The sequence below is a fragment of the Manacus vitellinus genome, unplaced genomic scaffold (assembly GCF_001715985.3).
Source record: "Manacus vitellinus isolate BGI_N305 unplaced genomic scaffold, ASM171598v3 scaffold_70_pilon, whole genome shotgun sequence".
Taxonomy (NCBI): domain Eukaryota; kingdom Metazoa; phylum Chordata; class Aves; order Passeriformes; family Pipridae; genus Manacus; species Manacus vitellinus.
The window spans coordinates 1,560,898-1,586,633 of record NW_021940754.1 but is presented as its reverse complement, the minus strand read 5'-3'; the positions used below and the strand labels follow the sequence as shown (position 1 = coordinate 1,586,633).

The 25,736-nt window shown below is 40.4% G+C and overlaps 1 protein-coding gene across 4 annotated transcripts; it reads left to right on the top strand.

Annotated features, from left to right (window-relative positions):
• The first annotated feature begins 1,226 nt into the window (after window positions 1-1,226).
• On the top strand, window positions 1,227-25,140 carry ACTR2 (actin related protein 2). 4 transcript variants are annotated; one of them, XM_018084421.1, is made up of 10 exons: window positions 1,227-1,315; window positions 7,663-7,773; window positions 10,671-10,685; window positions 12,714-12,929; window positions 16,514-16,586; window positions 18,479-18,615; window positions 19,391-19,540; window positions 20,238-20,383; window positions 20,744-20,876; window positions 22,065-25,140. In XM_018084421.1, the coding sequence occupies exons 3-10, from the start codon at window positions 10,683-10,685 to the stop codon at window positions 22,233-22,235; spliced, it is 1,029 nt and encodes a 342-aa protein (XP_017939910.1). In that variant the 5' UTR covers window positions 1,227-1,315; window positions 7,663-7,773; window positions 10,671-10,682; the 3' UTR covers window positions 22,236-25,140. The 4 variants fall into 4 exon arrangements, with proteins under 4 accessions (XP_017939910.1, XP_017939908.2, XP_029820260.1 ...); XM_018084419.2 differs by lacking the exon at window positions 1,227-1,315 and adding an exon at window positions 1,461-1,611; XM_029964400.1 differs by lacking the exon at window positions 1,227-1,315 and adding an exon at window positions 1,563-1,611 and having other exon boundaries at window positions 10,668-10,685.
• The last annotated feature ends 596 nt before the right edge of the window (window positions 25,141-25,736 follow it).

Genomic DNA, 25,736 nt, shown 5'->3' with positions numbered 1-25,736 from the left:
ATGGCCTACAGACCTGTATTTTAAAAATTTCTGATTGTTCCCCCTACTCTGTAAAATTAAAGGTAGAAAAAACCCCATTATAATCATGTATATATATATAAAATAATATACATCTATACATATGCAACTCTCATAACTATGCAAACCCCCCTATACTTACATTGTTTCTGTAACAGGCTGCTGTTGGTAGTGGACTGACATAGCTCATGGCATGGAAGAAAGTTAGTTAGTGCCACGGTCTACTTGACAAGGTGGGGTTTGGTCACAGGTTGGACTCGACGATCTTGGAGGTCTTTTCCAACCTAACTGATTGTGTAATTCTGTGTGAAAAATGGGGGTGGTGTTGGTTTGTCCCTGAACTTCTTGTGGAAGTCAGTGGAATTTTGGGCAACACATGAAACGAATACCAGGCTGCCAGAGAGGAGCCGGGAGATCACACTTAACCTCCCCTTTTATTCCAGGCCCATCACACAAATACAAACTGGGCAAAACCTGGGAAAAGTAAAAGCTCTTCCGGGATGTTGATCTATGAAAACAACACAATATTCATTACGAATAGTTCTTTCAGCAGATGCCCGGTTTCCCTCAGAGTGGGCAGACAGACCCCTGTGGGGAGCAGATGGTCTGAGGGGTGAGGGTGGGCAGCCCCTCAGGGTCCGTCCCTGCGTGGGCATGGGTAGGAGACGAAAACAAGCAGTCCCATCTGGTGACTTGGGGGGACCTGGTGTGATTGAGGCCACAGAATCAGCTAGGTTGGAAAAGACCTCCAAGATCATCGAGTCCAGCCTTTGACCCAACACCACCTTGCCTACTACACCATGGCACTGAGTGCCACAACCAGTCTCTTCTCAAACACCTCCAAGGATGGTGAATCCACCACCTCCCTGGGCAGCCCATTCCAATGTCTGACCACTCTCTCTGCAAAGAATTTCTTCCTAATGTCTAACCTAAACCTCCTCTGGTGTAGCTTAAGACTGTGCCCTCTTGTCCTGCTGCTGGTTGCCTGGGAGAACAGACTGACCCCCACCTGGCTACAACCTCCTGTCAGGGAATTGTAGAGAGTGATGAGGTCTCCCCTGAGCCTCCTCTTTTCCAGGCTGAACAACCCCAGCTCCCTCAGCCGCTCCTCACATGACTTGTGCCCCTTCACCAGCCTCTTTGCCCTTCCTTGGACACGCTCCAGCACCTCGATATCCTTCCTAAATTGAGAACTGGACACAGCGCCCGAGGTGCGGCCTAACCAGTGCCGAGTGCAGGGGGAAGAATCGCTTCTCCGGTCCTGCCGGCCACCCTGTTCCTGATACGAAGCGACTTGGTGCGACCTGGGGACTGGGCCTGGGGGCCGCTTCGGCGCCGCGGCCCCGCGCCTGGCAACGGGCCCGGCCGGGCCGGCGGTGGCGCGGGGGGGCGGGCGGGGCGGGCGGCGCGCGCTGACGGCTTCCGGCGTCGCGCGCGCGCGCGGGGGCCCGGCGGGAGGTCGGGGCGGTGCCGCTGCCGGTGTCGCTGTCGCGGGCGGTGTCGCGTAATCGGTGCCCGTGCGGAGCCCCCGCGGTCGTGTCGCGGCGATGACACGGGGGCAGGAAGGTGGTGGTGTGCGACAACGGCACCGGGGTGAGTCTTCTCTCTCTCTCTCTATCCCCCCGGCGGCGCCGGGACCCGCCCTGCCGCCGGGGCGGAGGGGGAAGGGAAAAAGCGGGAGACTCCCCTCTCCGCTCCCCGGAGCCCGCCGGCTTTCCTGCCGCACCGCCCGCGGGACGCGCCCGCCCGGCCGTGCTGCCGCTGCCGCACACGGGCCCGGGCCATCCCCGGGCCGGGAATGAATGGGCGGGGGGAGCTGCGGGCCCTGCGCCCGCTGATCCCGTGATCCCGGTCCAGCGGGGACCACCGGGCGGGATGCGGGGCCGGGGCTGCCCTGCCCGCCCCCGGACCCTCGGCCTCTCGCCGTGTTACCGTCGCTGTCTGATTTCTCTACGTGACCCGAGCGAGGCTCTGTAGCGACGCGAGTTTAGTCAAAAATACCGATTTTTAAAATTTCTGAATGAGCGCATTATACGTGGGGCAACCAGGACGTGTCCTCTGTGCGCAGGATTATTAGTTCAGGGAAATGTTTTGGTGGGGTTGTTGGTTTTCTGTGGTGGTTTTTTTTCCGTTTGTTTGGTTTTTTTCTGGTTGTTTTTTTTAGCATCCTTTCATTAGTACCTTTCTGATCCACAGTGTAACCTCAAAATTGGCATTTTTTTTAAATACCTTTCTGATCCACAGTGTACCCTCAAAATTGGCATTTTTTTTTTTAAATTTCCCCGTCCTTTTCACCTTTTCTTGCTTCCTCGAGCGTGCAGGCACCCACTGGAAATCCATCCTTTTGTCAGGCTGCGAGGCACCTCGACAGGAAGTGAAAAAGATACCATTTTAGAGCAAAAAAAAAAAAAAAAGATGCTATTTCCCCATGGCAAATTTTTTTTAGCAATCTAGGGTTTCCCCTAGTAAAGCAATATCATTTTTATTATGGAGAGTTAACATAACTGGTGGTACGTTAAGATCTTTTGAATGGCAAAAAAAAATGAAGTTTTATTTTATATAGACGCTTGGAATAAAAAAGAATTTTTTTTTTCTTTTATAAGCCTAGGAAGAGAACAGCTGAGACAAAGGATGCTGCTGGTAGACATTTAGCATCCTGAATTAGAGTGTTCTCCAATTAGCATCTGAAATGATTAGAATGGTTCAGGAAGAACAACTAGAACATCATATTTGACAGGTCTGGGGTTTGACAGTTTTAATATCTCTTCATTTTTCCTCCTATAGCAAAAATTATCATTATTAAGGCTGGGATCTAGAACATTTGGCACTTTTTACAGTATCTTTTAGGAAAAGGAAAGGAAAAAATATAACATTTAACACTTTTTTCTTACAAAGGGATATGGAAGCTGCTTTGCTTTTTTTTTGTCGTTGTTGTTTGTGGTTTTTCAGTAATAATATCTTTATTATTTAATATCCCTGTTGTCAGGCCCAAAACAGAAAAAAAAAAAATAAGAGCTTCATCCTTCACTGTGGTCCTTTATATGGCAATAATCACTGAGTTGTGAAATGTTTGGTGTATTGGTAGTGACAGCAGTGTTGTGCCTTGGCTGGTCTCAGGTGTGGGACATGGATAAAAGCTTTTGTCCTTATCAAATTTCCCAAGCCCTGTGTGCAACACAGATTTCTTTACGACATAACGTTATCTTTTAATTCCAGGGACATCTTGGATTGATGCATTTTTTTTCCCTCTGTGAGTTGTACCAGCACCTCCCAGCAGTGGAAGGTGCCTTTATGGTGCGAGAGGAGGGGCCTGTGTCACTCCAGCTTGTGTGGCTTTGGGTCGTGTTTGGCCTCTGAGCAGAACAACGTGTGTAGGGAAGTACCTTGGCCACAGAGCTCCTTGGGTGGGAGGGCAGAATGTCAAGAAACAACGGTTAAATCAGTAAAACTCAAAATATTTAGGTCGAATCGGGGTAATTGAACTGGTATTGAGATAACGAAGAAGAAAATTCTGTTCAGTAAATCTTCGAGGCTCAACTGCATTTGAAGATTATCAAGTAGCTCTATATTGTCAAACCAGTATTTTGATGATAATATTTTTCCTGTATGACAAGGGATGTATAATGTCAGAGTGATTTCTGATATGTCATACTTAAAACTGTGATTGAAATTAGATCTCCTACCAGGCGTCAGAAATGTTAGATAAAAAAATGGAGAATATCCTTGGAAAAATCAGGTGCGGGTTTTAACTTTAGGCTTGTCTTTGAAATCTACTGTTCTTGCCAGGCTGCACAAGGGCTTTGAATGTGTCAAGCTGCAACCAATCTTTGAGGAAGAAGTGACTAGAAGGAAGTTCTTGCAACATGTAGTGTAGGAGGGAGGGAGGCAATGGCACCTCAAAGGTCTAAACCATTAAAGGTGGATGTTCTTATTGTTACAGGACAAATGGTAAGTTACTTAGTGGCCTGTAAAATTGCTGTAACTGTGTTTAAGGCTTTTGTTTGGGAGTTGCATCAATGGAAAGAATCAAGCACAGAGATCTGATAAGAATATTAGCATTCATTTTAAAACTCATCACGTGACCTATTCGTGAGCTTCCTCATTCTTTTAGTTTGAAAGAATACTTATACATGCGAGTTCTTGGTGTTTGATGACTCAGTAGGAAGTGAAAGAGTCAGTATAAACCACAGTGAAATGGAGAAGAAACTATATATGGTAAAAGTTCTTACATACATGGCCTTGCACACGGGCGGGCTAGGTAGCTGTTCTGAAAACATTCTAAATGTGTGCAAAAATAAATGGTGGTGAAGTCCCTGCAGAAATGGGTGAATTCATTGAGTGCTCACGTTATTGTTCGAAACATGAGTGTTGTGCTGATAATTGTTGTGAGAGGTGGGCACAGTAAGACGTGGAAGAGAAACAAGTACATTGTACTTAAACTGGAGAGTTTCAAATTGAGAGCGGCAGGAACAGTGAGCGTTTCGTGCTGGGCACTAGAAAAGAGAAGCCGATTCTGTTCCAGGTTACTGCAGCTCATAACGTTTACTCAAAGATTTTGGAGGATTTCCAGTAACAGACAGGAGGGAGAAGTGTCTTATGTTTCTTGTACCCCTTCAAAATATCAAGAACTGTCCAGCATCTCTTATTATACAGAGCTGTGTTTTTTAGGTGCGTTTACCTATTGGTAGTTTTACTGAGTCTGGTTCTTCAGCCAGCGTTGGGTCATCACAAACATACTGAACCACCTGAATATTCAGGATTATGTCAGGGAGAATACTCCAGCAGGGATGCTCCCATTGATGGGGAAGCTGAGGTGCAAGGCTCACTTGCTCTCATGTTCACCGAATTTTTATGTAGACTGGAGAGGGAAATTTCAAATTTGAAGAGGAGTTAAAGTTCTGTCTGTGTATGGCTAAATCTATAGAACTTTGTAAAATGTAATTTTTAAGGTGGTCTGTTCTGGTCTGAGAGAGGTGGGGAACAGACTGGGAGTGTCCAAGCTTAATCTCACTCACTGCAGTTCACATATTTTAAATCTGGTTTTGATTGTGTTTTAGGCCGGTTGGAGAAATGACAATCTGTTTTTAAAATCTAGAGTTTGTTCACTGCTAACGTAGTTAATTTCCTGGGAAGGTATGTCAAGGTTTTAATGCAGGAGGGGTCTGGAAGTTACTATTGAGATCAAATAGTAAGAATAGTGGTTTTGTAGGTCAGCAGTTTCTAGGTCAGCGTAGTTGTGTGTGATTTTGAGAGGTATTTTTAAGGTTGGCTGAGAGGCACTTGCTGATTTTTGTGCAGTGGTCAGTGCATATCTCATATCTCAGTGGTTGCTTTATGAATCTTGGGGTTCCAGCAGGGTTTAAAAGTGTAGGTAGTGGAGCTTCTTGAGGGGTGTTCCAGGAGCTTGAGTTGTAAAGATTTATTTAGATATTATTTGTCCTGTTACTTCTGTTGACCACCGTGGTTGGTGATGACTGGTAGGGAAGTTGCTTCACACTGGGGGAGCGGGAGGGGGCAGGAAAGGAGGAAAAGCTGTAGACAAATATATGGGTGCAAAGGTGTGTGTGGGGTACTGCTTATGGTTGTACTTGGAACAATTCAGGAAGCCCTAAGCTGGAGGATGGGATTGTATGGGATGTTTCACAGAACTTCCTTCTAGCTTGACCAGGCCCTGCACAGTGAAATTTATAACAAGCATACCTCCATACTGTAGAAGCAACAAAAATTGTGTGATTGCCCTTTATGCAGCAATTTGCTAAGCCTGAAAGGGAGCTTTTTTTCCTTTAAATTTGGACACCATTATTTGGGCTCAGCTCAGTCCTTCAAAATGTCTCATGCGTTTCCATGAGTTTAAAACTTCTGGTAAAGTCTTCTGGTGTATTCAGGAAGTGTGATCCAGAAATGCTTGAGGCTGCTCTTTGCTTTCTGATAGCAGCACTGCATTCTTGAACACACAGATAAGATCTATATAACTCCTAGGTACTTCTGGCTTTAACACAAGCAAAAGAATTGATAAGTACCTGCCTTTTCGGATTTAAGTAGAACGAGTGAAATGCGTTGTGTACACAGTGTCATTCTCCAGGTATTCCAGACAGCTCTGCCTTTGGAGACAGCAAGCACTGAATGAGTGAAAGAAATCAGGGTCACAAAAAAGCAAAAAAAAAAATAAAAATCCTTTCTCCCTCTATTACCCCATATTTAATTAAAATATCTCTTTGACTCTTTCTGTAACTGACTTGATAAATTTCTTTCCCAAACAGGTATTCTTTTTAACTGCAGTAAGGTGAATAATTACAAGCAACAGCAAGTGACTTTTCATGTTCCCGTTAGTGTAATGACAAAATTCCTCTCACTGCAATTAGCTGTACTCTTTGCTGGGATAATTGTTCCAGTGGCAGCCTTCAGACCTTGCTCCAGAAAACTTGGTGAATGCTTTGAAAATGCTAGCAGATGGCTTTTAATACAACCTGAAGTGGCTAATTAAGTTTTGGGACAGGGTCCCAAGGAGGCTGTGAATTGCCTGTCCTTGGAGGCTTCCAGCACCCAACTGGTCAAAGCCCTGAGCAACCTGCTCTGAGATCAGGGGTGACTGGTTTTGAGCCCAAGGCTGGACCAGACAGCTCCTGAGGTTCCCTCCAGCCTGAGTGATCCCGTGGTACTGGGTTACCACTGCTGCACCTCTGTGGTTGAGTAACTCTGCAGGTGAAATTGTTTTTGTTCTGGCATGTTAATACAGTGTAAGATGCAAAGTGTGCACATGATACACGCATCTAGGATAGCTGAAGAACATAACTTGCTGTTCCCTGTGAACTAAAATTGTGACTTCTTGCTGACACATTTAAAGTTCATGATTAACAACTGAGCTTCCTCTAGTGACTGTATTTTTTTTTTTTTAATGTTCAGTAAGTTGTGGTTGTTTTCTTAGCGTATATACTATCTTGGGACCTGGTGATATAAAGCTTCCTTTTGTATATATTTGGGTAACAAACACTTTCAGAGCATCCTGTTTGGTGTGAACTGCCATCATCTGAGGTTTTGGTTGTGCTGTTGGTTTTAGAAGTGCTTACTGGAAACTTTATCCTTAAAGGAAACCCTGAAAATTGTGGAACTTTGAGAAATCCACCTGAGTTGCATAGACTTATCTGCTAGTTCACAGTTCAGCACTTTTTATAAGAGTATAAAACTTGACTTCACAAGGTTTTGGGGTTTTTTTCTGATGTGTAATTCATTATGCTACTGTGTGCTTTAATTGGAGAGGTGATTTAATTAGGTCTCATTGGGTACTCATTATAAGGTGATCTATTATAAAATTATGGATTTCAGGTTGCTGGAGGACTTTTTTATGGAGTGGCCAAATCCAAATTCAGACGCCAGACTCTTGTACACCTCACAATGTACTTAGTTGTTTTAATACCATGTCTTAAAAATCCGACAGTCTTGATTCAGAAAACATTCTGGAGAATATTGTAATATTTTAATGCATCATTTGAAATGTGTAAAATTGATTTGAAAATATAAATCCAATTGGTTTCCAGTGGGACACATGCTCTTAAATTTGGACTTCTAATTTTTTACCCCAAACCATGTTTCTATTGATTAACAAAAGTAATGCATATTCTAATAAAATAATTTCTTCCTTTTCAGTTTGTGAAATGTGGCTATGCAGGCTCAAATTTTCCAGAGCACATTTTTCCAGCTTTGGTTGGAAGACCCATTATAAGATCAACTGCTAAAGTAGGAAACATTGAAATCAAGGTAAATTTTTTTGATTATTATTTCTTTCTGACAGATGAAGATACACAGGGCAGCTTTTGACTTACGTTATGTTTGGAAATGCTTTCTCCTTAACTCCCCTTTATGCTGTTTCAGTATTTCTTGATTCATTTCTGTATCGGATTTTAGCCTGTCACAAACTGTATAAGGTTATGAAGAGGGTAATCTAAAGCACTGGAGGCCTTCAGGTAGTACACCTGAGGAAGCAGCAAGTAGGGCTCAAGTGGTTCTGGGCAAAAAGGGGCTTCAAATGCTGATACGTGAATAATGTCAGGATTAGAAGGCAGAATTTGGACAGAAGTAACTGACTGTCACCAAGCTGTACTGTGAGATTCTGAGATAGTGTTGAAGAACTGATGGAGCTTCCAGGTCTTTCTATACGATTTGCTTTCTAGTCACAGTTGATCACCTGTGATCTCGTATGAGATGTTTAACCTTGGCTGTGTTTGCATTTCATTGTTTCTATTGTTTTTGTTTTCCTTTTGCTGTTGATGGACCCGGGTACTGCATAGCAGTTAGAGAGGCTCTGTCCAGGCTGCTTTGTCTTGGGACATTATTCCAAGACATGAGGGGAGAACTGTTGTTTGAGAATCTTTTTCTGAAGTCCAGGGAGCTGTCATTTCTCACTTGTTTTATAATTACAGAGTAATGCTTTGAGTGTTACTCGTCGCTTCTGCGATACAGGCTTCAGTAAATGTCTCAGCCCTGCTGTGGTCACATCCTCCCTTCTTGCTTCTAGCCACACAATTCTCACCTTGTGCTGGTCATGCTGCTTGTGCAGGCATGTGGTGAACCACTTTAGTGAGCTGATCCAGTTGAAAAAGAGGGATTTCTTTGTCAGGTAAAGTTTTGAATGCCTTACTACACAGTTGTGCAAACTCCACTTGGAGAGTGAGGGAGAAGCAGGAGGCAATGCAGAATTGTAGAAGTCCTCACTTAGGCCAGTGAGGGTCAAGTAGGACCATATATACACAGGCTTTCAATTTTGCTTTCCTTATTGCTTCTGAACAGCAGTTTAGGAAGAGGAAAAGAAAAAGTTGGCCCAGTCTTGTTCTTTATTTTCAGAACCTTGTAGTCGACAAGGAGAACTTGAGTTATCTGACTTCTGCTACTGCCTGTAAAACAGTTCTAGTATCAGCAGAAGGCCACACAAGGAAGTCAAGAGGTTGAAAGACATCAAACCTTCCCAAAATGCATTCATAGGGGGGTTTTTTTCTGTGTTGCTAGTATTGCAATACTGCTTTACCTTGTGTCAGCTAGGACAATGTGGTTGAGAGGATGGAGATCTTTCCCTTTCACAGTAGAGAGGATTTTTTTGTAAGGAGAGGGAAAACATCTTCCTTTCTCTTGCAAGACTTGGGGACGGGAGTTTCTTTGGGTATCTACTTGAACTTGATGTGAGGAGCCTCCTTAAAGGAGATCTTGGTAAAGTTTTATGAAAGTTATGCAGTGATTTATGAGTCTGAAGTCCAAAAAAGATTTTCTTGCATGAAATCTCACTGTTGAAGTTGTATTTTCTTTTGAGCTGGTCTGATACAGCCTGTCCTGCCTGTTTCGATATCCTCTGATTACCTGATAACTTGGTTTAATATTGTTACAGATAACAGTGTTAAATTGAAAAGATAAAAAGATAGGAGGTAGAGGTGGGTAATTACTATGAGATCAGTGCAAAAGAACCAGTAAACTGTAATTTCACATGCATTGCTGGTCTTCTGCTTGAGCATGGATCACATGGGCGTATTGTACAGAGTATAAACCGTGTCTAGAGTCTTCCTACAAGTTTTGCCTATAACAAGTTGTCACCTTTCTTAAGGAAGCACTGTATCAAGAGGAGAAATCCCTGCCACAGATACTTTGGGTATCCCAGTAGGATTATACAGTAGGAAGACTTGTTAAGTGTGAGTGCTGTTTTTCTTTGTGAGATTCTTGCAGATTTCCTAAAAGAAATATATTCTAGCAGATGAGTTTTATGCCAAAATTTAATTCTAGGCATTCACTTTGAGTTCTTACAGGATAAGTTTGAAACTGAGTAAAGGAAGCTGGCAAGAGTTTAACTTTTCAAAACTACTCAGGAAAGCTGTCATTCCTGAGAAATTCGGAAACTCTGTGAAAAGAGCCTGGAAGCTGATCAAAACAGTGGTTTTCATCCATCGAGTTACCAGTTTCAAGTTGCTTTGCCCATATTTTCTGTATGGATTTTCCTTTTGGCTAGAAGCAGGGATACAGCTTTTTCTCCTACTCAGAGTCCTCAGTTCAGGACATAAATACAGGAGTTCAGTTATTAGTGGGATTATTTTGCTTAAAATTGCAACCTTAAAACTCTAAACCCAGAAGGATAGATGCTGCTCTTAGCTTTTACTGACTTACTAGTCTTTGCAGCAGGTTTAGAGGTACTAGTAAGTCACTACTGATTAGTAGTTTTCAGTTCTTGGATCTTTTAAATGAAATTTTTAAAACAAAATATAAATTTAGGATTTGTCAGAGCTAGTTATGGTCAGTTGCCTTGTGCAGAGTCTTGTCTGCTTCAGATAAACACCTTGCCCAGGGTAAAACTCTATTGTTACAGAATATTTATACACAGAATCCTATTTATGAGAGATAGGCACATATACTGATCCTGTTTGCAACCTAGGATGCCTAAACCATGACATGCCACTGACATGTAGCAGTAGCTTCCTTTAAACAGACAATTTAATCTGATACCCTGAGAATGTTAGTTTGGCCCTAACTAAACTAACTCGGATCATTTCCTGCTGTACCTGCATCTCTTTTCAGCCTAATTCTACTGTGTACTTAAAGTAATTTGAGAATTTCATTTAGGCCTTTTCTGACTTTCTTGCTTCTACCTTTTCTTCACCTTTCTTGACCTGTTGAAGTAGAATAACAAAAAGATGGTAAGTGAGGTGCCCCTGTGCTTTTTGTTTACCATTTTTGCTTGATGAGACCTAGTAGCTGTTATGTTATTTTTTTAATGCTATTCATTGTTTTGTCTTGTCTTACATTTTACATTTGAATACGTACTTATTTTGGACATTGTTCATTGCTTTGGTTTATTGGCAAAACTAATTCATGAGAATATTTTATGTATTGCTTCTAAGTGCTACATAACCTGTAGTTTTGCAAGATGCAAGAATAACACTGAAAGATCAACATGAACTCAGCATCTTTAACAGTAGAAAGTGCTCTATTTAACATTAAAACTCGAGAGTTTGAAGAAATGTTCAGGTTTCAGTTAGACAAACATTCCTGAGTAACCAAGTGGTGGAAATATTGGATGTCACGATACTGATTCCTCTCTGCAAACTCAGTTGTGTCGTCCTTCTTCCTCTTCACCTGCCAAGTGTGCCTGTTTGTTAGTGTGCTAGCACTAATGTTCTCAAGAGAGAACAATTGTTCTGCCCTTTATCTTTGTTTTAAAAGGACGTGAAAGTTTCGTGCAACTTTCACATTGCACCTTTGAGTAGCAGCTCTTCCTGGGCTGTGTCCTGTCCGGCAGCAGAGAGCCTCAGAGAACAATGCACAAAAAGGCTTCCAAGTCTTCTAACTGGTGGAGTTTCTGTCATCTTAAATTCTCATGAGTAGTGTGGCTGCGTGGTGGAGTTCTAATAATACGGTTTCAACAGAGTACCTTTGGTTTAAAAAACATTGGAGTCCTGACTTTTGTGTTCTGTACAGTTGAGAGCTGAAGTGTGATCTACTGTGCAAGGAAAACAAACAAAACACCTTGTCAGTGAGAGGGGGTGGAAGAAGAATGGTGTGACTTAAACTGTTTTCAATTAGCTTTTTTTTATATAGTCAGCAGTAACGAGGTTACTGTTAAGGGCATTGTAAACCAGACACCGGGATTTTTTTGCTGTGCATCTTTTTTTTCCCTGGCACTGAGTAGTAGGTTGAGTAATCCTCACTTCCAAGTTTGCTGTGCCACAGCAACTGCAAACTGCAGTGGCATATTTTTTATTTTTTTTTTTTGGCAATTAATATTTGTATGGACCCAGGGCTATTGGTATCTAGAATTATGTTCTTATAGGCTAAGTACAAGTGAGTCAGTCCAGGCTTCTTTATCCCAGACAACTGTGGGATGTAATAGGGAGCGAAGATAAGATGTTATTGTACATGTTTCCTCTGGGAAACACGTGGGAAAGGAGAAGATGTGATGCTACTAATTTGAATTTGCAGTGTTTGGATAACTAACTTTAATAAACAGATTGCTTAATCGGTGTGAAATGACTATACAAACTGCATTAGTTGGTTGTGTTTGTGCAAGAATGCATTACTTGGGTTTTTGGCTTGAAACTTTGGCAAGGAACAGACGAGGTTATATTTTATATTTAGATGTGTCTCTTCACACCCTACTGACACAGGCAATATGTAAACCATTGTTTCTTTTAATGTCTAGTGTGGAACTTACAATCTCTTATTTGCTTTTGCTACTGTTTGGTATGCTTATTCACCACTCATTATTCCTTTTTTGGTATTGTGCACAGAAATTTGCAACATGCATGGAAAAATACTCTGCCAATCCCACCTACTACCCTTATGTGCTGTTTTGCATCTCAGCTCTTAGAAATTAGTATTTGATAAAATAATTTTGGAGGTGTCAGTGGAGAAACATCTGTACTTACAGAGGTGCTCGTAGTCTCTGACAGGGTTTATTGGTTTGTTTAAGGTTAATTGAAATTGAATTAATTGAATTAATAATGTTCATTTTGGAAAAGGTTTGGGATGGGTAACAGCCAAATTTAAATACTACATGAAATATATTCTACTTCTCTCCCAAGTACCTGAAAACGGTTCAAAAATGTGGGCATTGCTTAAGAACACAGCTGGACACAGGCTGAAGCAGTTCACTGTCATTCTTGAGGAGTTTGGTGTTCAGAAAACTTTGCAAGCACTGACGTGTCTCTGTATTAAAATTTTTGCAGGATCTCATGGTTGGTGACGAAGCCAGTGAGTTACGGTCAATGCTGGAAGTGAATTATCCGATGGAGAATGGCATAGTTCGAAACTGGGATGATATGAAGCACCTTTGGGATTACACGTTTGGACCAGAAAAACTTAATATTGACACAAAAAATTGTAAAATTCTACTCACAGAGCCTCCCATGAATCCAACTAAAAACAGGGAGAAGATTGTGGAGGTATGTCTGTCTAGTAGAAGCTGATACAGACTGTCCTTGAAATATTGCTAAGAGGTTTTTTGTTCCATCAACACACAGTGACTGTGAGGCAAAGCAGTTCTGTTTTCTAACCAAAACTCATCCTCAGCCATAGCCATGGATGCTCCTGAGCTTAAATTCAAACAAGCTGATCTCATTCAAAAGCTGTAGCAGGCTTCTTGTCTCAAGCCATGCCAGCATTAGAACACAGAATTGGGAATACATGTCTGTCTGCATATATCCAAGATTCGTTGATTATGAGCTATTGGATGAATGTTAATTACTTTAAATGACTTGGGCTTCTGTAAGCCAGTAATGGTGCAGAGGAGATTGGAGCTGGATGATGCTCACCAGATGGAGCGGTGTTGTTGGAGGTGGTCGAGACAAAGGTGTGATGACAACCCATGCACTAATCATTAATTAGTGCTAGGGATTATCAATGAAAGCCTTCTAAGAAGGAAAGCCTGGTTCTTGGATCCTCCATCTCAGAGGGCTGCCCTGGGTGATCTGAGCTCCACCTGAACCTTGTGTTCATGTAGGTTGTCAGATGTTGTTTGGCTCCAGTACTGTGTGACAAAGATACAGTTTTGAAGAGCAATAATGTTTGACAAGAACAAAAAGTTTAGTTTCCCATTTTGTTTGGGTTTTTTTTTTTCCTCTCAAGCATCATAGGTATTTTCAATTAATATAAGTGTTCAGTGTAAAATGTAATTTAAAAAAAGTGCTCTTAGAATACCTGATAGGATGGGAAAAATGGATTCCAAGTCTGTAACCATATCCATTTATCAGAACTTTGAATATCAAAGCTTGTATATATATTTTTCCCCCAAATTTATTGCTTATTCTAATAAGAATTTATATTTATTGTTACCTGCTGACCTTTCCCTTAAAATCCTTTTGTTGTCACAAGTACAGTAGTGCTTTTTTTTTTTTTTTTCCTTGCAACATGGCAGCGAATGTATTTCTGCTAATCCTTTCTTTCAGGGACTTGGGAGCAAATGAATTCTAGCAAAGGTAAAACTTAAGTGAAAAAAGTCAAACCGTGCTATCTAAATTCAGCATTTTTTAGCAATTGTGGACATTAGGGACCTATTACACAACTGTTATGTAGTGCAACACCAGTAACACCACGTCCTGCACATCAGTCAGCTGAGGTGTGATAGGCATAGCAGATTATTCTGGGTGGCCTCCATGTAGCAGGAATAGCTGTATTTCCTGCCCAGGCTTCTTTGCTTTTCAGCTGTCTACAATAGTGTTCTTGTTTCTGTTTTCCTGCTGAACACAAAAGGCTGGATTTTAGTTATTCTGGTACCAAGCAATTTTATACCATAAATTGAAAACAGTATGGCCTCTGAACTCTGATAAAATATTTGCATTGCTCCGTTTGCTTTTTTTATACCACTCCAGAGATTGCAGATACTTAATCGTGATCTAGAGGATTAGTGAGAACTAGAATCCATTTCTGTAAATTTAAATTTGAGTTACACAGAAGCTCATTGTTTCTATTAATATTTTTAATGGAACACAATGTTATGAGGACTTGCAATATTTATTTTAATCACGATGTATTTATACTCCTTCCGTTTTTGACATGGCCTCCTCCTTTCCAGGGAGGGTAGCCCAGTGTGAAGCAGAGGACTGAATGAAGATATTTCCTAAAGCCTGCAGTAAATATAATAATGCCTGTGCAATTTGGGATACGGTGCAGTAGCATTCTGAAAGGAAAGCTTAGTCATCTGGACCGTATCAAGAGGATAGATAATTACATATACTGTCCCTCATTCTATTTTTAGTAATTCTCATTCCTTACCTCATTTCTTCATCAAACTCAGCCTCAGAGTAAGGCAGCAGGTGTTCACATGACAGCTATATTGTAAAATATGTATTTAAAAAGTGCCTTTTCTTTCACAGCATCTACAGGACACTGGTTGCTCTTCAGCTTAGCTAAGTGTTTGCTGTTTGTCTCTGCTGCATTCTCATTCTGTAACACCCTCAGAAGCAGCCAGACTGTAATGGCATATCAAGTAGCTGTAGAGATACTCGAGCACAGTCACTTCTAATCCCAGACTAGAATTCATTACCATTCTTCCCAATTTTTAATTCTTCCTTTTTAGTTAGAACATCACTTTGTAGGTAATCCAAAATCTGCTCTCAAGGGAAGAAGAATCTTTTCATAGAACATCCTGCTCAGTATTTACATCTTAAGATTTGTTAATATATATGTCCCATGTCAAGGCATTTTTCATGTCAAATATGTCTTGAAGGAAAGAATAACAACCCCCAAAAGGCCTGCATATAGGTTATAAAAGGGTTTGGTACAACATGTGAAGGCAGTAACTAATGCCATTTGAGTATTCATTTTGTTGTATGAAGTTGATAATTTAGGTTTTCCTTATGTTATTTTTTCATTTAATAAGCACGTTGTTTGAAAATCTCATCTACTTGGAATAGTGTTGGGTTTAGACAATGACTACTCATATGGAATCTCTTTGAGTTGCTGCCCTTTCAACTGTTCCCTTTCTGTTCTTTTTCACATTATTCCAACAGAGGAGGTTCCTTAAATAGCTCAGAATTCTAAAATTGTCAGGCATCAGCTTTTTTCTTCAACAATATTTGGATATCTTTTACTTGAGCTGTGGGAGTACTTAGGATTTAATCAGTTTCTAATCCTAGAAGTTGCAGAAGGGCTCAGGAGGCTGCAGAGTAGCAAAAGCAAAACTTGTCTATGTGTTGAAATAATCAGAGTTCATCCGTTTTTCCTGGTAAAGCATTTTGAGGGGAAAATTGCTGTACAGTATGATTTGTTTACTTGGCCTTTTTTGTGTTTATAAAGAAGACAAGATCCTATAAACCCTACATCCTTTAATCTTGGCCTGTTTCTTCACTGAAACTAGTTTAGTGGTTAGGGGAACCTCATGTGCAAGACAAGCAGTTACTTCTCATATTTCAGTATGAGTTCTGCAAACCTGCAGTTTTCTGTCTGGAGTTTGCACTAATTTTAGAAGTTTGTCATTGGTTGTGCTTTAAAGAAGGGAAAAAGGTGGCCCAGATGCAGAGAAAAACCTGTGACACTGGACTTGTTCTAGACCCAGATGCACAGGAGTCTGGTTTTACTTGACAGAATCTGCAGTTGTAAAAAGTCTGTGAGGCTTGATATGCAGAATAATAAAACCCTGAACTTCGTTTTAGAGGATACACCTTTAACAAACATTTCGTTCCCAAGTCACACTTCAGTAATGAGGTGCTTGTCTGGTCTGCAAGTACTGCCTCCCACTCATTAAGCACTTTGGAAAAGGGCTTAGTAAAGCTGCAGAAGGGGGTGTGTGGATTTTCTTGTGAGTATTCCCTTCTTGTAAGGGTTTTCTTGTAAGCATTCTGCTAAACAGATGTGAAATATTTCATCTGTCTTATCTGGTGTGAACAGGTGAGGTATAGAACTGAAAGTACTACTGGGTTTTTGATTAGTAAAAATATAAAATGCTAGAAATACAGTTTTCAAACACCTATGAAATTTCTTTTAGTATTTGGCCTGCTTTTGGGAGCTAATTTTTGCCTTCGTCTTACAGGTTATGTTTGAGACGTACCAGTTTTCCGGGGTATATGTAGCCATCCAGGCTGTTCTTACTCTGTATGCTCAAGGTAGGCAAAAATAACCTAAAATCTCTTTAGTTTATAAATGTGTTGCTGAGCCAAAGTACTAATATGACATCACTGGGTCTTGGGCTTAATTCAACGCTGTTCTCTGAGTAAGCTCAGCTCTAACTCGGCTCTGACAGGCTTGCTTTTTGTTTTGGGGAAATATTGATGGGTATCACTGTCAGTGTTATTTTCAAGGGTTACAAGCATTCGGGGACATGCTTGTAAATGCAAAATCCTGGCTTATCAAAACTGTTACTGTTTCAGGGTGTGATTGTTTTGCCTTTGGCGCCAAGTCTTAATGGCTGACTTTTGATTTTCTGATCATGAGTGGATTTCAAGATGATGGTGTGACTTTTGCAATATTTTCAGGGGGGAAAAATAAGTAGAAAGTTGAGTCTTTTGCTGCAGATAAAGTAGGTTAAAAGATCCTCAGTCTGAGCAGAAAATTACAGATTGACTTAATCCAGTGGAAATTCTACCACTGGCTGCAGTCCATCTAGGATTTTAAGGAGTGAGTCAAGCACATCAGTTCTAATACAGTGACTCCTTACATCTGTTTATTAGTGGCTTGGTGTATTTAGCTGTCACATAGCAGGACATAAATATCCTTGTCCATTAACACATCATTGTAGTTTCTGTGTCCAAGAGGCAAAGTGATGGGGTACTGGAAAGGTGGTTCTGTTATGCAAGTCATTAAAACTAGTTGAACCAAAACCACTTTTGCACACCTGAATATTAATTTTATTTACTGCAATCTGTGCTATTATGTTTTTTTTTCCCCTTGCTTTTTCCTTGGTTTGCTTCTTTTAAGTATTTAATTGACTAACATCTACAGTCTTAAAATCTGCTGTACTTGTTCATGTACCTCACTGTGTAGTGCTCAATTATTTCGTGAATAACAAAATGGTGTTACAACTTAGAGCAGTCTGCAGTGTTTCTACATACCATCAGCTAAAACAAAGTTGAAGACCTTCTAAGGTGTAACAATGAAGGGGCCCATAGATAAAACATTTGCTTTTGAAAATTAAAAAAGCCCTTTAAAACATCTTATTTATATTATATTAAAGGTTAAAGTAGTGGCTAAAGTTACATAGAGATGTGCCTCATTTCAGTGCGTTTTTAAAGTCTCCCTTTAAAATATGTTTTCTTGCTTTAGGCAGCTTGTGAAAAGCTATAAAACTATTTTCTGGTCAACTTTCACCATCGATTTGTGCCTCTAAAGTAGAGAAACGTATGTTTCTGCATGTTTATGATATCTCAGTTTTGTACACCTTAGAAGTTAATGGTTTTGTGGTAAACCTTTTTCATGAGAGTTGACTTCTTTTAGTCCGTGAAAGTGGATCCGATTCAGCCTAATGCTACTTCTGTGTGGAAAAAATTAGGTGTACGCTGTGCAGTCCAAATATTCTCCACCTTATGAAAGCATTGCTTTGGTTTTTTGAACACCAGTCAAAATCAACAAGTCCTAAGCGTTGTAACAAGGTAAAATTGTGGCCTGAATATCGCTAAGTTTCTTCATATTTGAGAAATTAATGTAAGGTTGCACATGTACGGCGGAACCTGTGGAGGAATTTGTGCCCCTACAAGCATTTAATGAGCGTAGATCTTCTCTTTAATTAGAGTGCAATTTAAGGTGTCAAAACACCAGGTAAAATTGCAAACGGAAGAGTTCTAAGCATCTAGGTAAAAGTAGAGGTAATACTTTTAAAAAAATTATATGAAAGCATTTGTTACTATGAACGCATTAACTTTAAAATCCAGTGATGACTGAGGGAACAGAGGTTGTGTTAAGATTACAATGAAGAAATCTTAAACTCACAACTATTCTGCTCTATTTACGAAAACACTAATAAAAAGTTGCACTTTTTTTTTTCCCCTCCCCATTCTTTTAGGTTTGTTGACTGGTGTTGTTGTGGACTCTGGAGATGGTGTAACCCACATTTGCCCAGTTTATGAAGGTTTCTCTCTCCCTCATCTCACGAGACGGTTAGATATCGCTGGGAGGGATATCACTAGGTACCTCATTAAGGTAAGCTGGGAAGAGTTCTTAAAGGTTGAGGCTGGTATCTGTGGTACTTTGGTTCAAGTTAAAATCCCTTGATAGCAATAAACCACTATACAGTTTCCCTTTATTATTCATATGTTAATTTAGATAAAGAACTCCTTTGTCTCTGTATTCCTTCAGTCTATTCTTATGTTTCCTCATGTAAATCACACGTGATGATATTGATGTTATTCAGAGACATCACATTTTCTTAGTGGCAGTCTTGTGGGAAGGGAATTTATTCCATATTTGGGAAGGAAAACCTCAAAAGTTGGCTTTCTCAACACATAAAATGAAAGCTAAACTGTATTCTCTCAGTTCTACTCGTCTATTTTCAGAAAGACTTTCTTACAGTGTGGAAAATAGTGTAGTGATTCTTATTAAATAAGACAGCATGTTTGAAAGACAGTTTGTTTGTTTGGGTGCTTTAAGTATAAGCAGCATTCTGGATTGACAAATTTTATGGTTAAATTGGAACACTGGAGTGTTCTGAAGTGAAGTGCTAAATATAAGAATTATTCTGGTTATCTTTAGTTTGTCTTTGTGATGGTTACACTGAAAGTTGTAATGATAAAGAAAATTTCCCACTCGGAGTCACGCTGCTGCTATTCCGCTTTTCTGGTCGTAACGGATATGCCGGGATGGATTTGTCTCAATACTAAATTTGCAGTTAAAAAAGGGAGATGAGCTTTTAAAGATACCTGTTTAAGTGTTCACCTCTACTGAGAGATCTGGACTAACCTGCTGTGTTTCCCTCCAGCTCCTCCTGCTGCGAGGTTACGCTTTCAACCATTCTGCAGATTTTGAGACCGTTCGCATGATCAAGGAAAAGCTCTGTTACGTGGGATACAACATTGAACAGGAGCAGAAACTGGCACTAGAGACCACGGTATTAGTTGAATCCTACACGGTAAGTGTCTTAGAGACAATTTTTCTTGTCCTAAACTTCCTAGGTTTAAATTGATTTAGCTTTGACTCCTTCACGATTTTTCTTGGCAGTAGCTCGTTTCCCAGCCATAGGAGCCTGTTAGAATCAGATTACTTGGTTCTGGGAAAAGCTTCTAAAAGCTTTTTTTTCTTTTCAGATTTTCTATAAGACTTTGCACTCGTTTTTGTCATTGTAGATCTTTGAAATTTGACTGTTACAGTGTGGGAACTTGTAGGGAAAGTGGACTTACTCCAGCATATCAAATTCTTTCAGCTTCATCCATATAACAGTGAGACATATGAGACTGATATCTGCTGTCAGGAGTGGTAAACTTGCTCCTAGTGGAAACTTCCTGTGATCACACATGGGAGAAAATAATTTGCAGAAAAGCATTACTCTTGCTGTAAGATCGTCTTTTAAATTGATAATAGGAGTTGGTATTGTAAGGAAATGTTTGGTATGGATGTGTCTGGTCCCTGATGTCTCGGAGTGAGTTGCAGTGATTAAAGAATTTGTGTATTCTTTCAGTAGTACTGAACGACTTCTTGCAGTGCTGACAAGTATCAACAATTTCCTGTTTTAAAACATTAGGGAGCAATGTAGGTCATTTCCTCTTGGTTTTTTTTTAGTATTCAAGTGGCTAAAAGTATTCTTCTCAATGGTGTTTTTGCTTCACTAGCTCCCGGATGGCAGGATTATCAAAGTCGGTGGAGAACGGTTCGAGGCACCGGAGGCCCTTTTCCAGCCTCACTTAATAAATGTAGAAGGGGTTGGTGTGGCTGAGTTGCTGTTTAACACCATCCAGGCCGCTGACATTGATACCAGGTAAGAGCACAAATCCTCTGTCAGGATGCAGGGGTGATGTGAGAACTGCACTCAAAGTAACATTTTTTGCTTTAGACACTAGTGTTGCTAGGGGAGGACATATGCTGGGAGAGGGGCTCAGGCTGTGGTCTTGGAGCTCAGCAGGTTGTCTGGAAACTATTTTGGTGTGAATGAGCAGATAAAATCTTGAAAGCACAGGGTTTTTTTTACTGCTGCTTTGTGGTAAAGCATGAGCAAGTCTGTCTTTGTGTAGTCACCGTTTTTTAGATTTGTATTTGCTTCCCTGTCCGTACAGGTATCTACCCCTCATAGCAGGGTAAACTATTACAACACTAGAAAGACTCTTTTTCTTTGGGTCAGGTCTGAATTCTACAAGCACATTGTGCTGTCTGGAGGGTCCACCATGTACCCCGGGCTGCCTTCGCGGCTGGAGCGGGAACTGAAACAGCTCTACCTGGAACGAGTTCTGAAAGGAGATGTGGAAAAGCTCTCGGTGGGTATTGAGTGGCTGCTTCGTTTGGGGGGGACACGGAGTCTTCTCCTGAATCCCCACTAGAGGGAACCAAGTAGTCAAAAATGACAGAGGCTGCGGGTGGCCCTCCGTGTGACTTGCAAAATCGCTGCCTCTCTGTTCTTCACACCCCTGCGTTTCCTTTGCAATAGTCACCTTTTAGTCCGTGCTAAAAGCAAGTAATTCCTTAAGTCTTGGATTAGTTCGAATATAAAATGGGCTAGGACACAACTTGTAATGTAGGCTAAACAAAGCTAAGGAAAGTCATTTGTGCCTTAAAGTCATCATTGGGCAAAAGTATTTTTTTTTTTTAATCTGAAAGTTTTGATTCATACTACAAATGAAATACTCAAAAGTGAGAGGCTGGAGTTCAAGTGGAATAAGTTTTCCTATTTCATTGGTTAGTGTGATAAGGAGGCAACAGCCACACACACATTACAGAAGTAACACTGTGTTATAATGCTGACTGCTTTTCAAGGAGGAGATATTTACAGAGAAAACTCCTTTGAGTGGAGTTTCCAACGTTGAACTAAATTGAACTTCCCTGATTCTTAATACAGTGTCCTCTAAATATCTTTTGTGGCAATATGGAATGACTCAGTTGTACAGAATGTTTTACAACTGAGACAATATTGCACACAAATGACTGTACTCATTATTGCTCTTGAAGTTAGAGCTTTAGCATTGAAGAATTTAAGGGAATATTAATTTGTTAAGCTGGCTTTGTAAATTTAAAATCTGTTTCGGCTATCCTTCTAAAACTGGGTATAATTCTAAAATATTTTGTGATTTGATGATCTGGTAACTTCTGATAATTTTAGCCATTGAAGCTTATGAAGTATTTCACTGTTTACTGTGTTCATGAAATGCAAAAATTGGGTCTTTAATTTTATGTTCTGACTCCTGGACTTTTTGTGGATATACTGAAAGTACAGGTTTGGAGGAGGTGTCAATAGCTGTCTCTAATTTCCAGTGCAAAGCAGTTACTTTACTTGGGTTGCACAAACTGGAGGCTCACACGGAGCGCCCGGTGAGCTGACGTTTCGGTTCTTTGGTCGCGTTTTTCTCACTAGACAGTTTCCACTCCATTGTTCTGGTGGAAAGCCCGGTTTTATCTTTGAAAGGCTTTGTTTCAGGGATCCCAGTAACAGTTTCTTTCCTTTCTCTTAGAAATTTAAGATCCGAATCGAGGATCCCCCCCGTCGGAAGCACATGGTGTTCCTGGGGGGCGCGGTTCTAGCAGACATCATGAAAGACAAAGACAACTTCTGGATGACCCGACAAGAATACCAGGAAAAGGGAGTGCGTGTGCTGGAGAAGCTTGGTGTGACTGTTCGATAAATCCCAAAGCTTGTTCCCATCACATGTCTAAAGCTTTTTTTCTTTCATTGCCAATCTCTGAACTCACTCAGCTACATGCTATGGAAGGGCCTGTCTTGGCCTTTTGACCCAAACGTCAAGTTTTGTTCTGGTTTCTTGGGGTAGCTTTTGTTAAACGTTTCTTAATGTGGCTAAATTTGACTATTAAATTTGACCACTTCCCTGCAAACAAAACGGAGCAAGAGCAGCCTGTCTACTTCATTGTTCCTTCCCAGTAGGCAATTGGGTAATTCTGGTAGGCTTTTTCTTCTGGGTTTATTGCTGTAGTCCTGCTAGCTTTTGTCTCTAGTTCACAAGGGGTTGTGTGCCTTTTCTAGCATAAGAAAACCTTTAAACAAGAGTTTTTGCTGTTGGATCATTGTGGTGATTATCTTTGCATCTTTATGCCTCTCTCTACATCAAGTTTATTTTTTTTTTCCTTTTCCTGCAGACTAGGAATTTTGATTAAACATTGCTAAAAAGTAGTTGAAGTTGCTGGAATGGCTTTAACACACCGTTTCCATGTAATGTGGTTCCATATGCACTGCTGCCTAAACTGGCTTCTGAGGGGGTTTATCCTTAAAGGTGGTGGTGGTGATGGGGCTTTCAGACTGTATTTCTTTAAAGTGGGAATGTACAGTTGCCATAAATGGAGACAACACCTGATGTTCTGGCAAATGTACATTTGTGGCCTTAGGTGTCTTTTTTTTTCTGGAGAGAGGAGACAGGTTTGAGCTATGTTGCTTTTTTTGTTAAGGGACAGCTGGGGGGGGGTCAGCCTGACCAAAAATGCCTCTTTTTATAACTAAATTTTGGTACCATGCTGTCTCAGCATAGGGAGCAAGAATGTTAAATTAGCTATTCTGTAATTGTTGAGAAACTTAGATATGCTGAGACAGGAGCCTCTAAACTTATTGAAGTGATCTAATACTTTCAGAAACGCTTGTGAAAACTGTAACTATAGATATTAAAACCCCCAGAACTAAGTTTTAAAAAAGTCTGATGTTTTAAGTGCTTGTGTGTACATCAGAAGCACTTCCATTAAACTTTACAAGTATATTAACCTAGTGCCAAGTAGTTACTGCAAATGAATATTTCAATGACCAGTGTTTATTGCAGCAAGCAGATATTTATAAACAACCAGTGGCAGTAGGTTATAAAGAATGACTTATATTTCTTCCAGTTAAAAATAACATTGGAATATGAGATGTTGTTGGTTGGTAAATAGCCACAATTCATTCTATCCCGTCTTGATTTTTGATACTTAACATGGGATGGGGAAGGAAGTGAAAACCAGTGATGGAAATGCTGTTTTTGAGAAAGTACATTAAAGCTGAGCTGTTCTAAAAAATAGAAGTTGTCACTAGTAATTATCAGCCACCTTCTTTGAGTATAGTTGCCTGTATTTTTTTTTTTCCTACTAGCAGACTGGTAACTTTGCAATAAAATCTGCCTTACAGTAAGCATAGCAAAAACTGCCAGTTAGACTTAGTTCTACTTTGCTTTCCATGGAAATAATACATTACTTCTTGCTGGTTTTCGAAGCCTACCGTAACATTTAAGCATAAGGAAGTTAAGATCTGCTTTTGACTTCCAAACCTTGGAATGTACAAGAGATGCTTTCATATACTTGCCATTTGTCTACATCTTTACATTAATAATTGACCCCAGGAACACAGAAATATTAAACTCCCTTGGATTCTTACAATCTGCTTTCTTTCTAAATCGAGCAGACCAGCTTCCTTTGGCTGAGCGAGCCAAAGGGGCAGAAACCATGTCTGCATTTCTTTAATAACAAGACAGTCACTATAGTATTGCTAGTAATGACCATTTAATTATAGGTGGGTGGGGTTTTTTGCAGCTATATTTACTCTTAACTTGAACAATATGAATTTACAGGCATGCCGGTCGTGCCTCAGTGCATGCACTTAAGCAGTTACTAGATTTTTGGGGACATGAATGTAAGGGGTACTCTGAATTCCTGTAGTCTTCTAAACATTTAATACACAAGACTTAAAAAAATGCTGTGGGCTTGCTTTAGAGCTATGATTTCTCAAGTGACTGTCTCTGGGCTTTTCAGACAGTGCTGGGAATCATGGAAATAAACCAAAGAATGACTTAAAAAAACTTTTTTTGAATGACAATCTGTCATGTGGTTTTTCAAATCTAGACCTTGACCCTGCAACCCCTTTTCTAAACCACCTTCTCCCCTGTCCATTGGATTCGGTTAGGTATGTGCATGTTTTGAGTAAAGGTTTTGGAATTTGGCCCTTTCACTAGAGAACTTCACAGCACCATGAGTAATAAATGTCAGTTGATTGTGCAGGATCTTGGGTTTCCATGGAAACCATGTATATATTAAAAAAAAAAAAGAGGCAACTAGCATTTTAAATTAACTGTTATCGTGGATTCAGAGGAACACATATGTAATCCAAGTACTGAATGGGGTGTTCCAGTTGTGCTCAGTGTGGTTCTCCATGTGTGTGTTTGCACACACAAGAGTGTGTGTGTGTGTGTGTGTTCTCTCAGCTGACAGCTTCAATATTGCTATGAAAGCAATCTGGTTTTAAAATTTTTTTTTTTTCCTGAAGACCAAATAACTTGAATTGTATTTGCAAAATGCTTCAGCTCCTATAAAATTAGAATAGAAGATGCCGCATCAGTTGTAAGTTTTTTGGGAACATCCTATTTTTAATGTTAAGCTGCTTCAAACCCTCCCCTCCCCCAGTGTTCTAGGATGTTAACTGATGTAACACAAATGGCTTTTTATACAGTTCTGAATAATGTTAACACACAACACTGGTTGAGACCGTGAATGGAAATAAACATCTATTTAAATTGACAGGTCTTTTCAATACAAAAATAAAATCAGATTTTTTTCAAAGTAGATTATGTTTGCTTTGTTTCCTTTGGGAAATCACAGTTCTGTCAGTTTTTCTCTAACTTAACTTCCATCACAAAACTACCATGAGCAGCTTTTGCTGAGGAAATCTGACATGACAACACATTCTCTACTGATTGCTGTCATACTCTATTCTCTAGCCAATACCCCACTCTTCCATCCCAGTTTCTTTAAAAAGAAAATAAAGTCCTTATCCTTAGACAGGAATCTTTTTCTAGTTCAACTTCAGTACTGCAAAATGGGAAGAGCCCTTAACTTGTATTGGCCTCAGCATCCTTGGCTAAGCTCAAGCCACATAATGATGCCCTGTTTAGGAAAAGCCTCTTTGGCATTGTGACTTTGTGTGCTGCTTCACCTGTGTCCCTTATTTTAACTGATAGAAAAACTGTGTGTGGGGTTAACCAGTTGCATTCAGAAGGATACACTGGTTTGAAGCAGCTCTTGCAGCTGAAATCTTGTAATTCTGGACTGGTTGTGTGGGTCAGTGACTGGTCCCCCAGTCACGATGCATTTGTCTGGCCTTTGAAAGGAGCTCAGTCAGCCTCTTCCCTCCCCCCAGCTCATTGTGTGTGCTGTGCTGG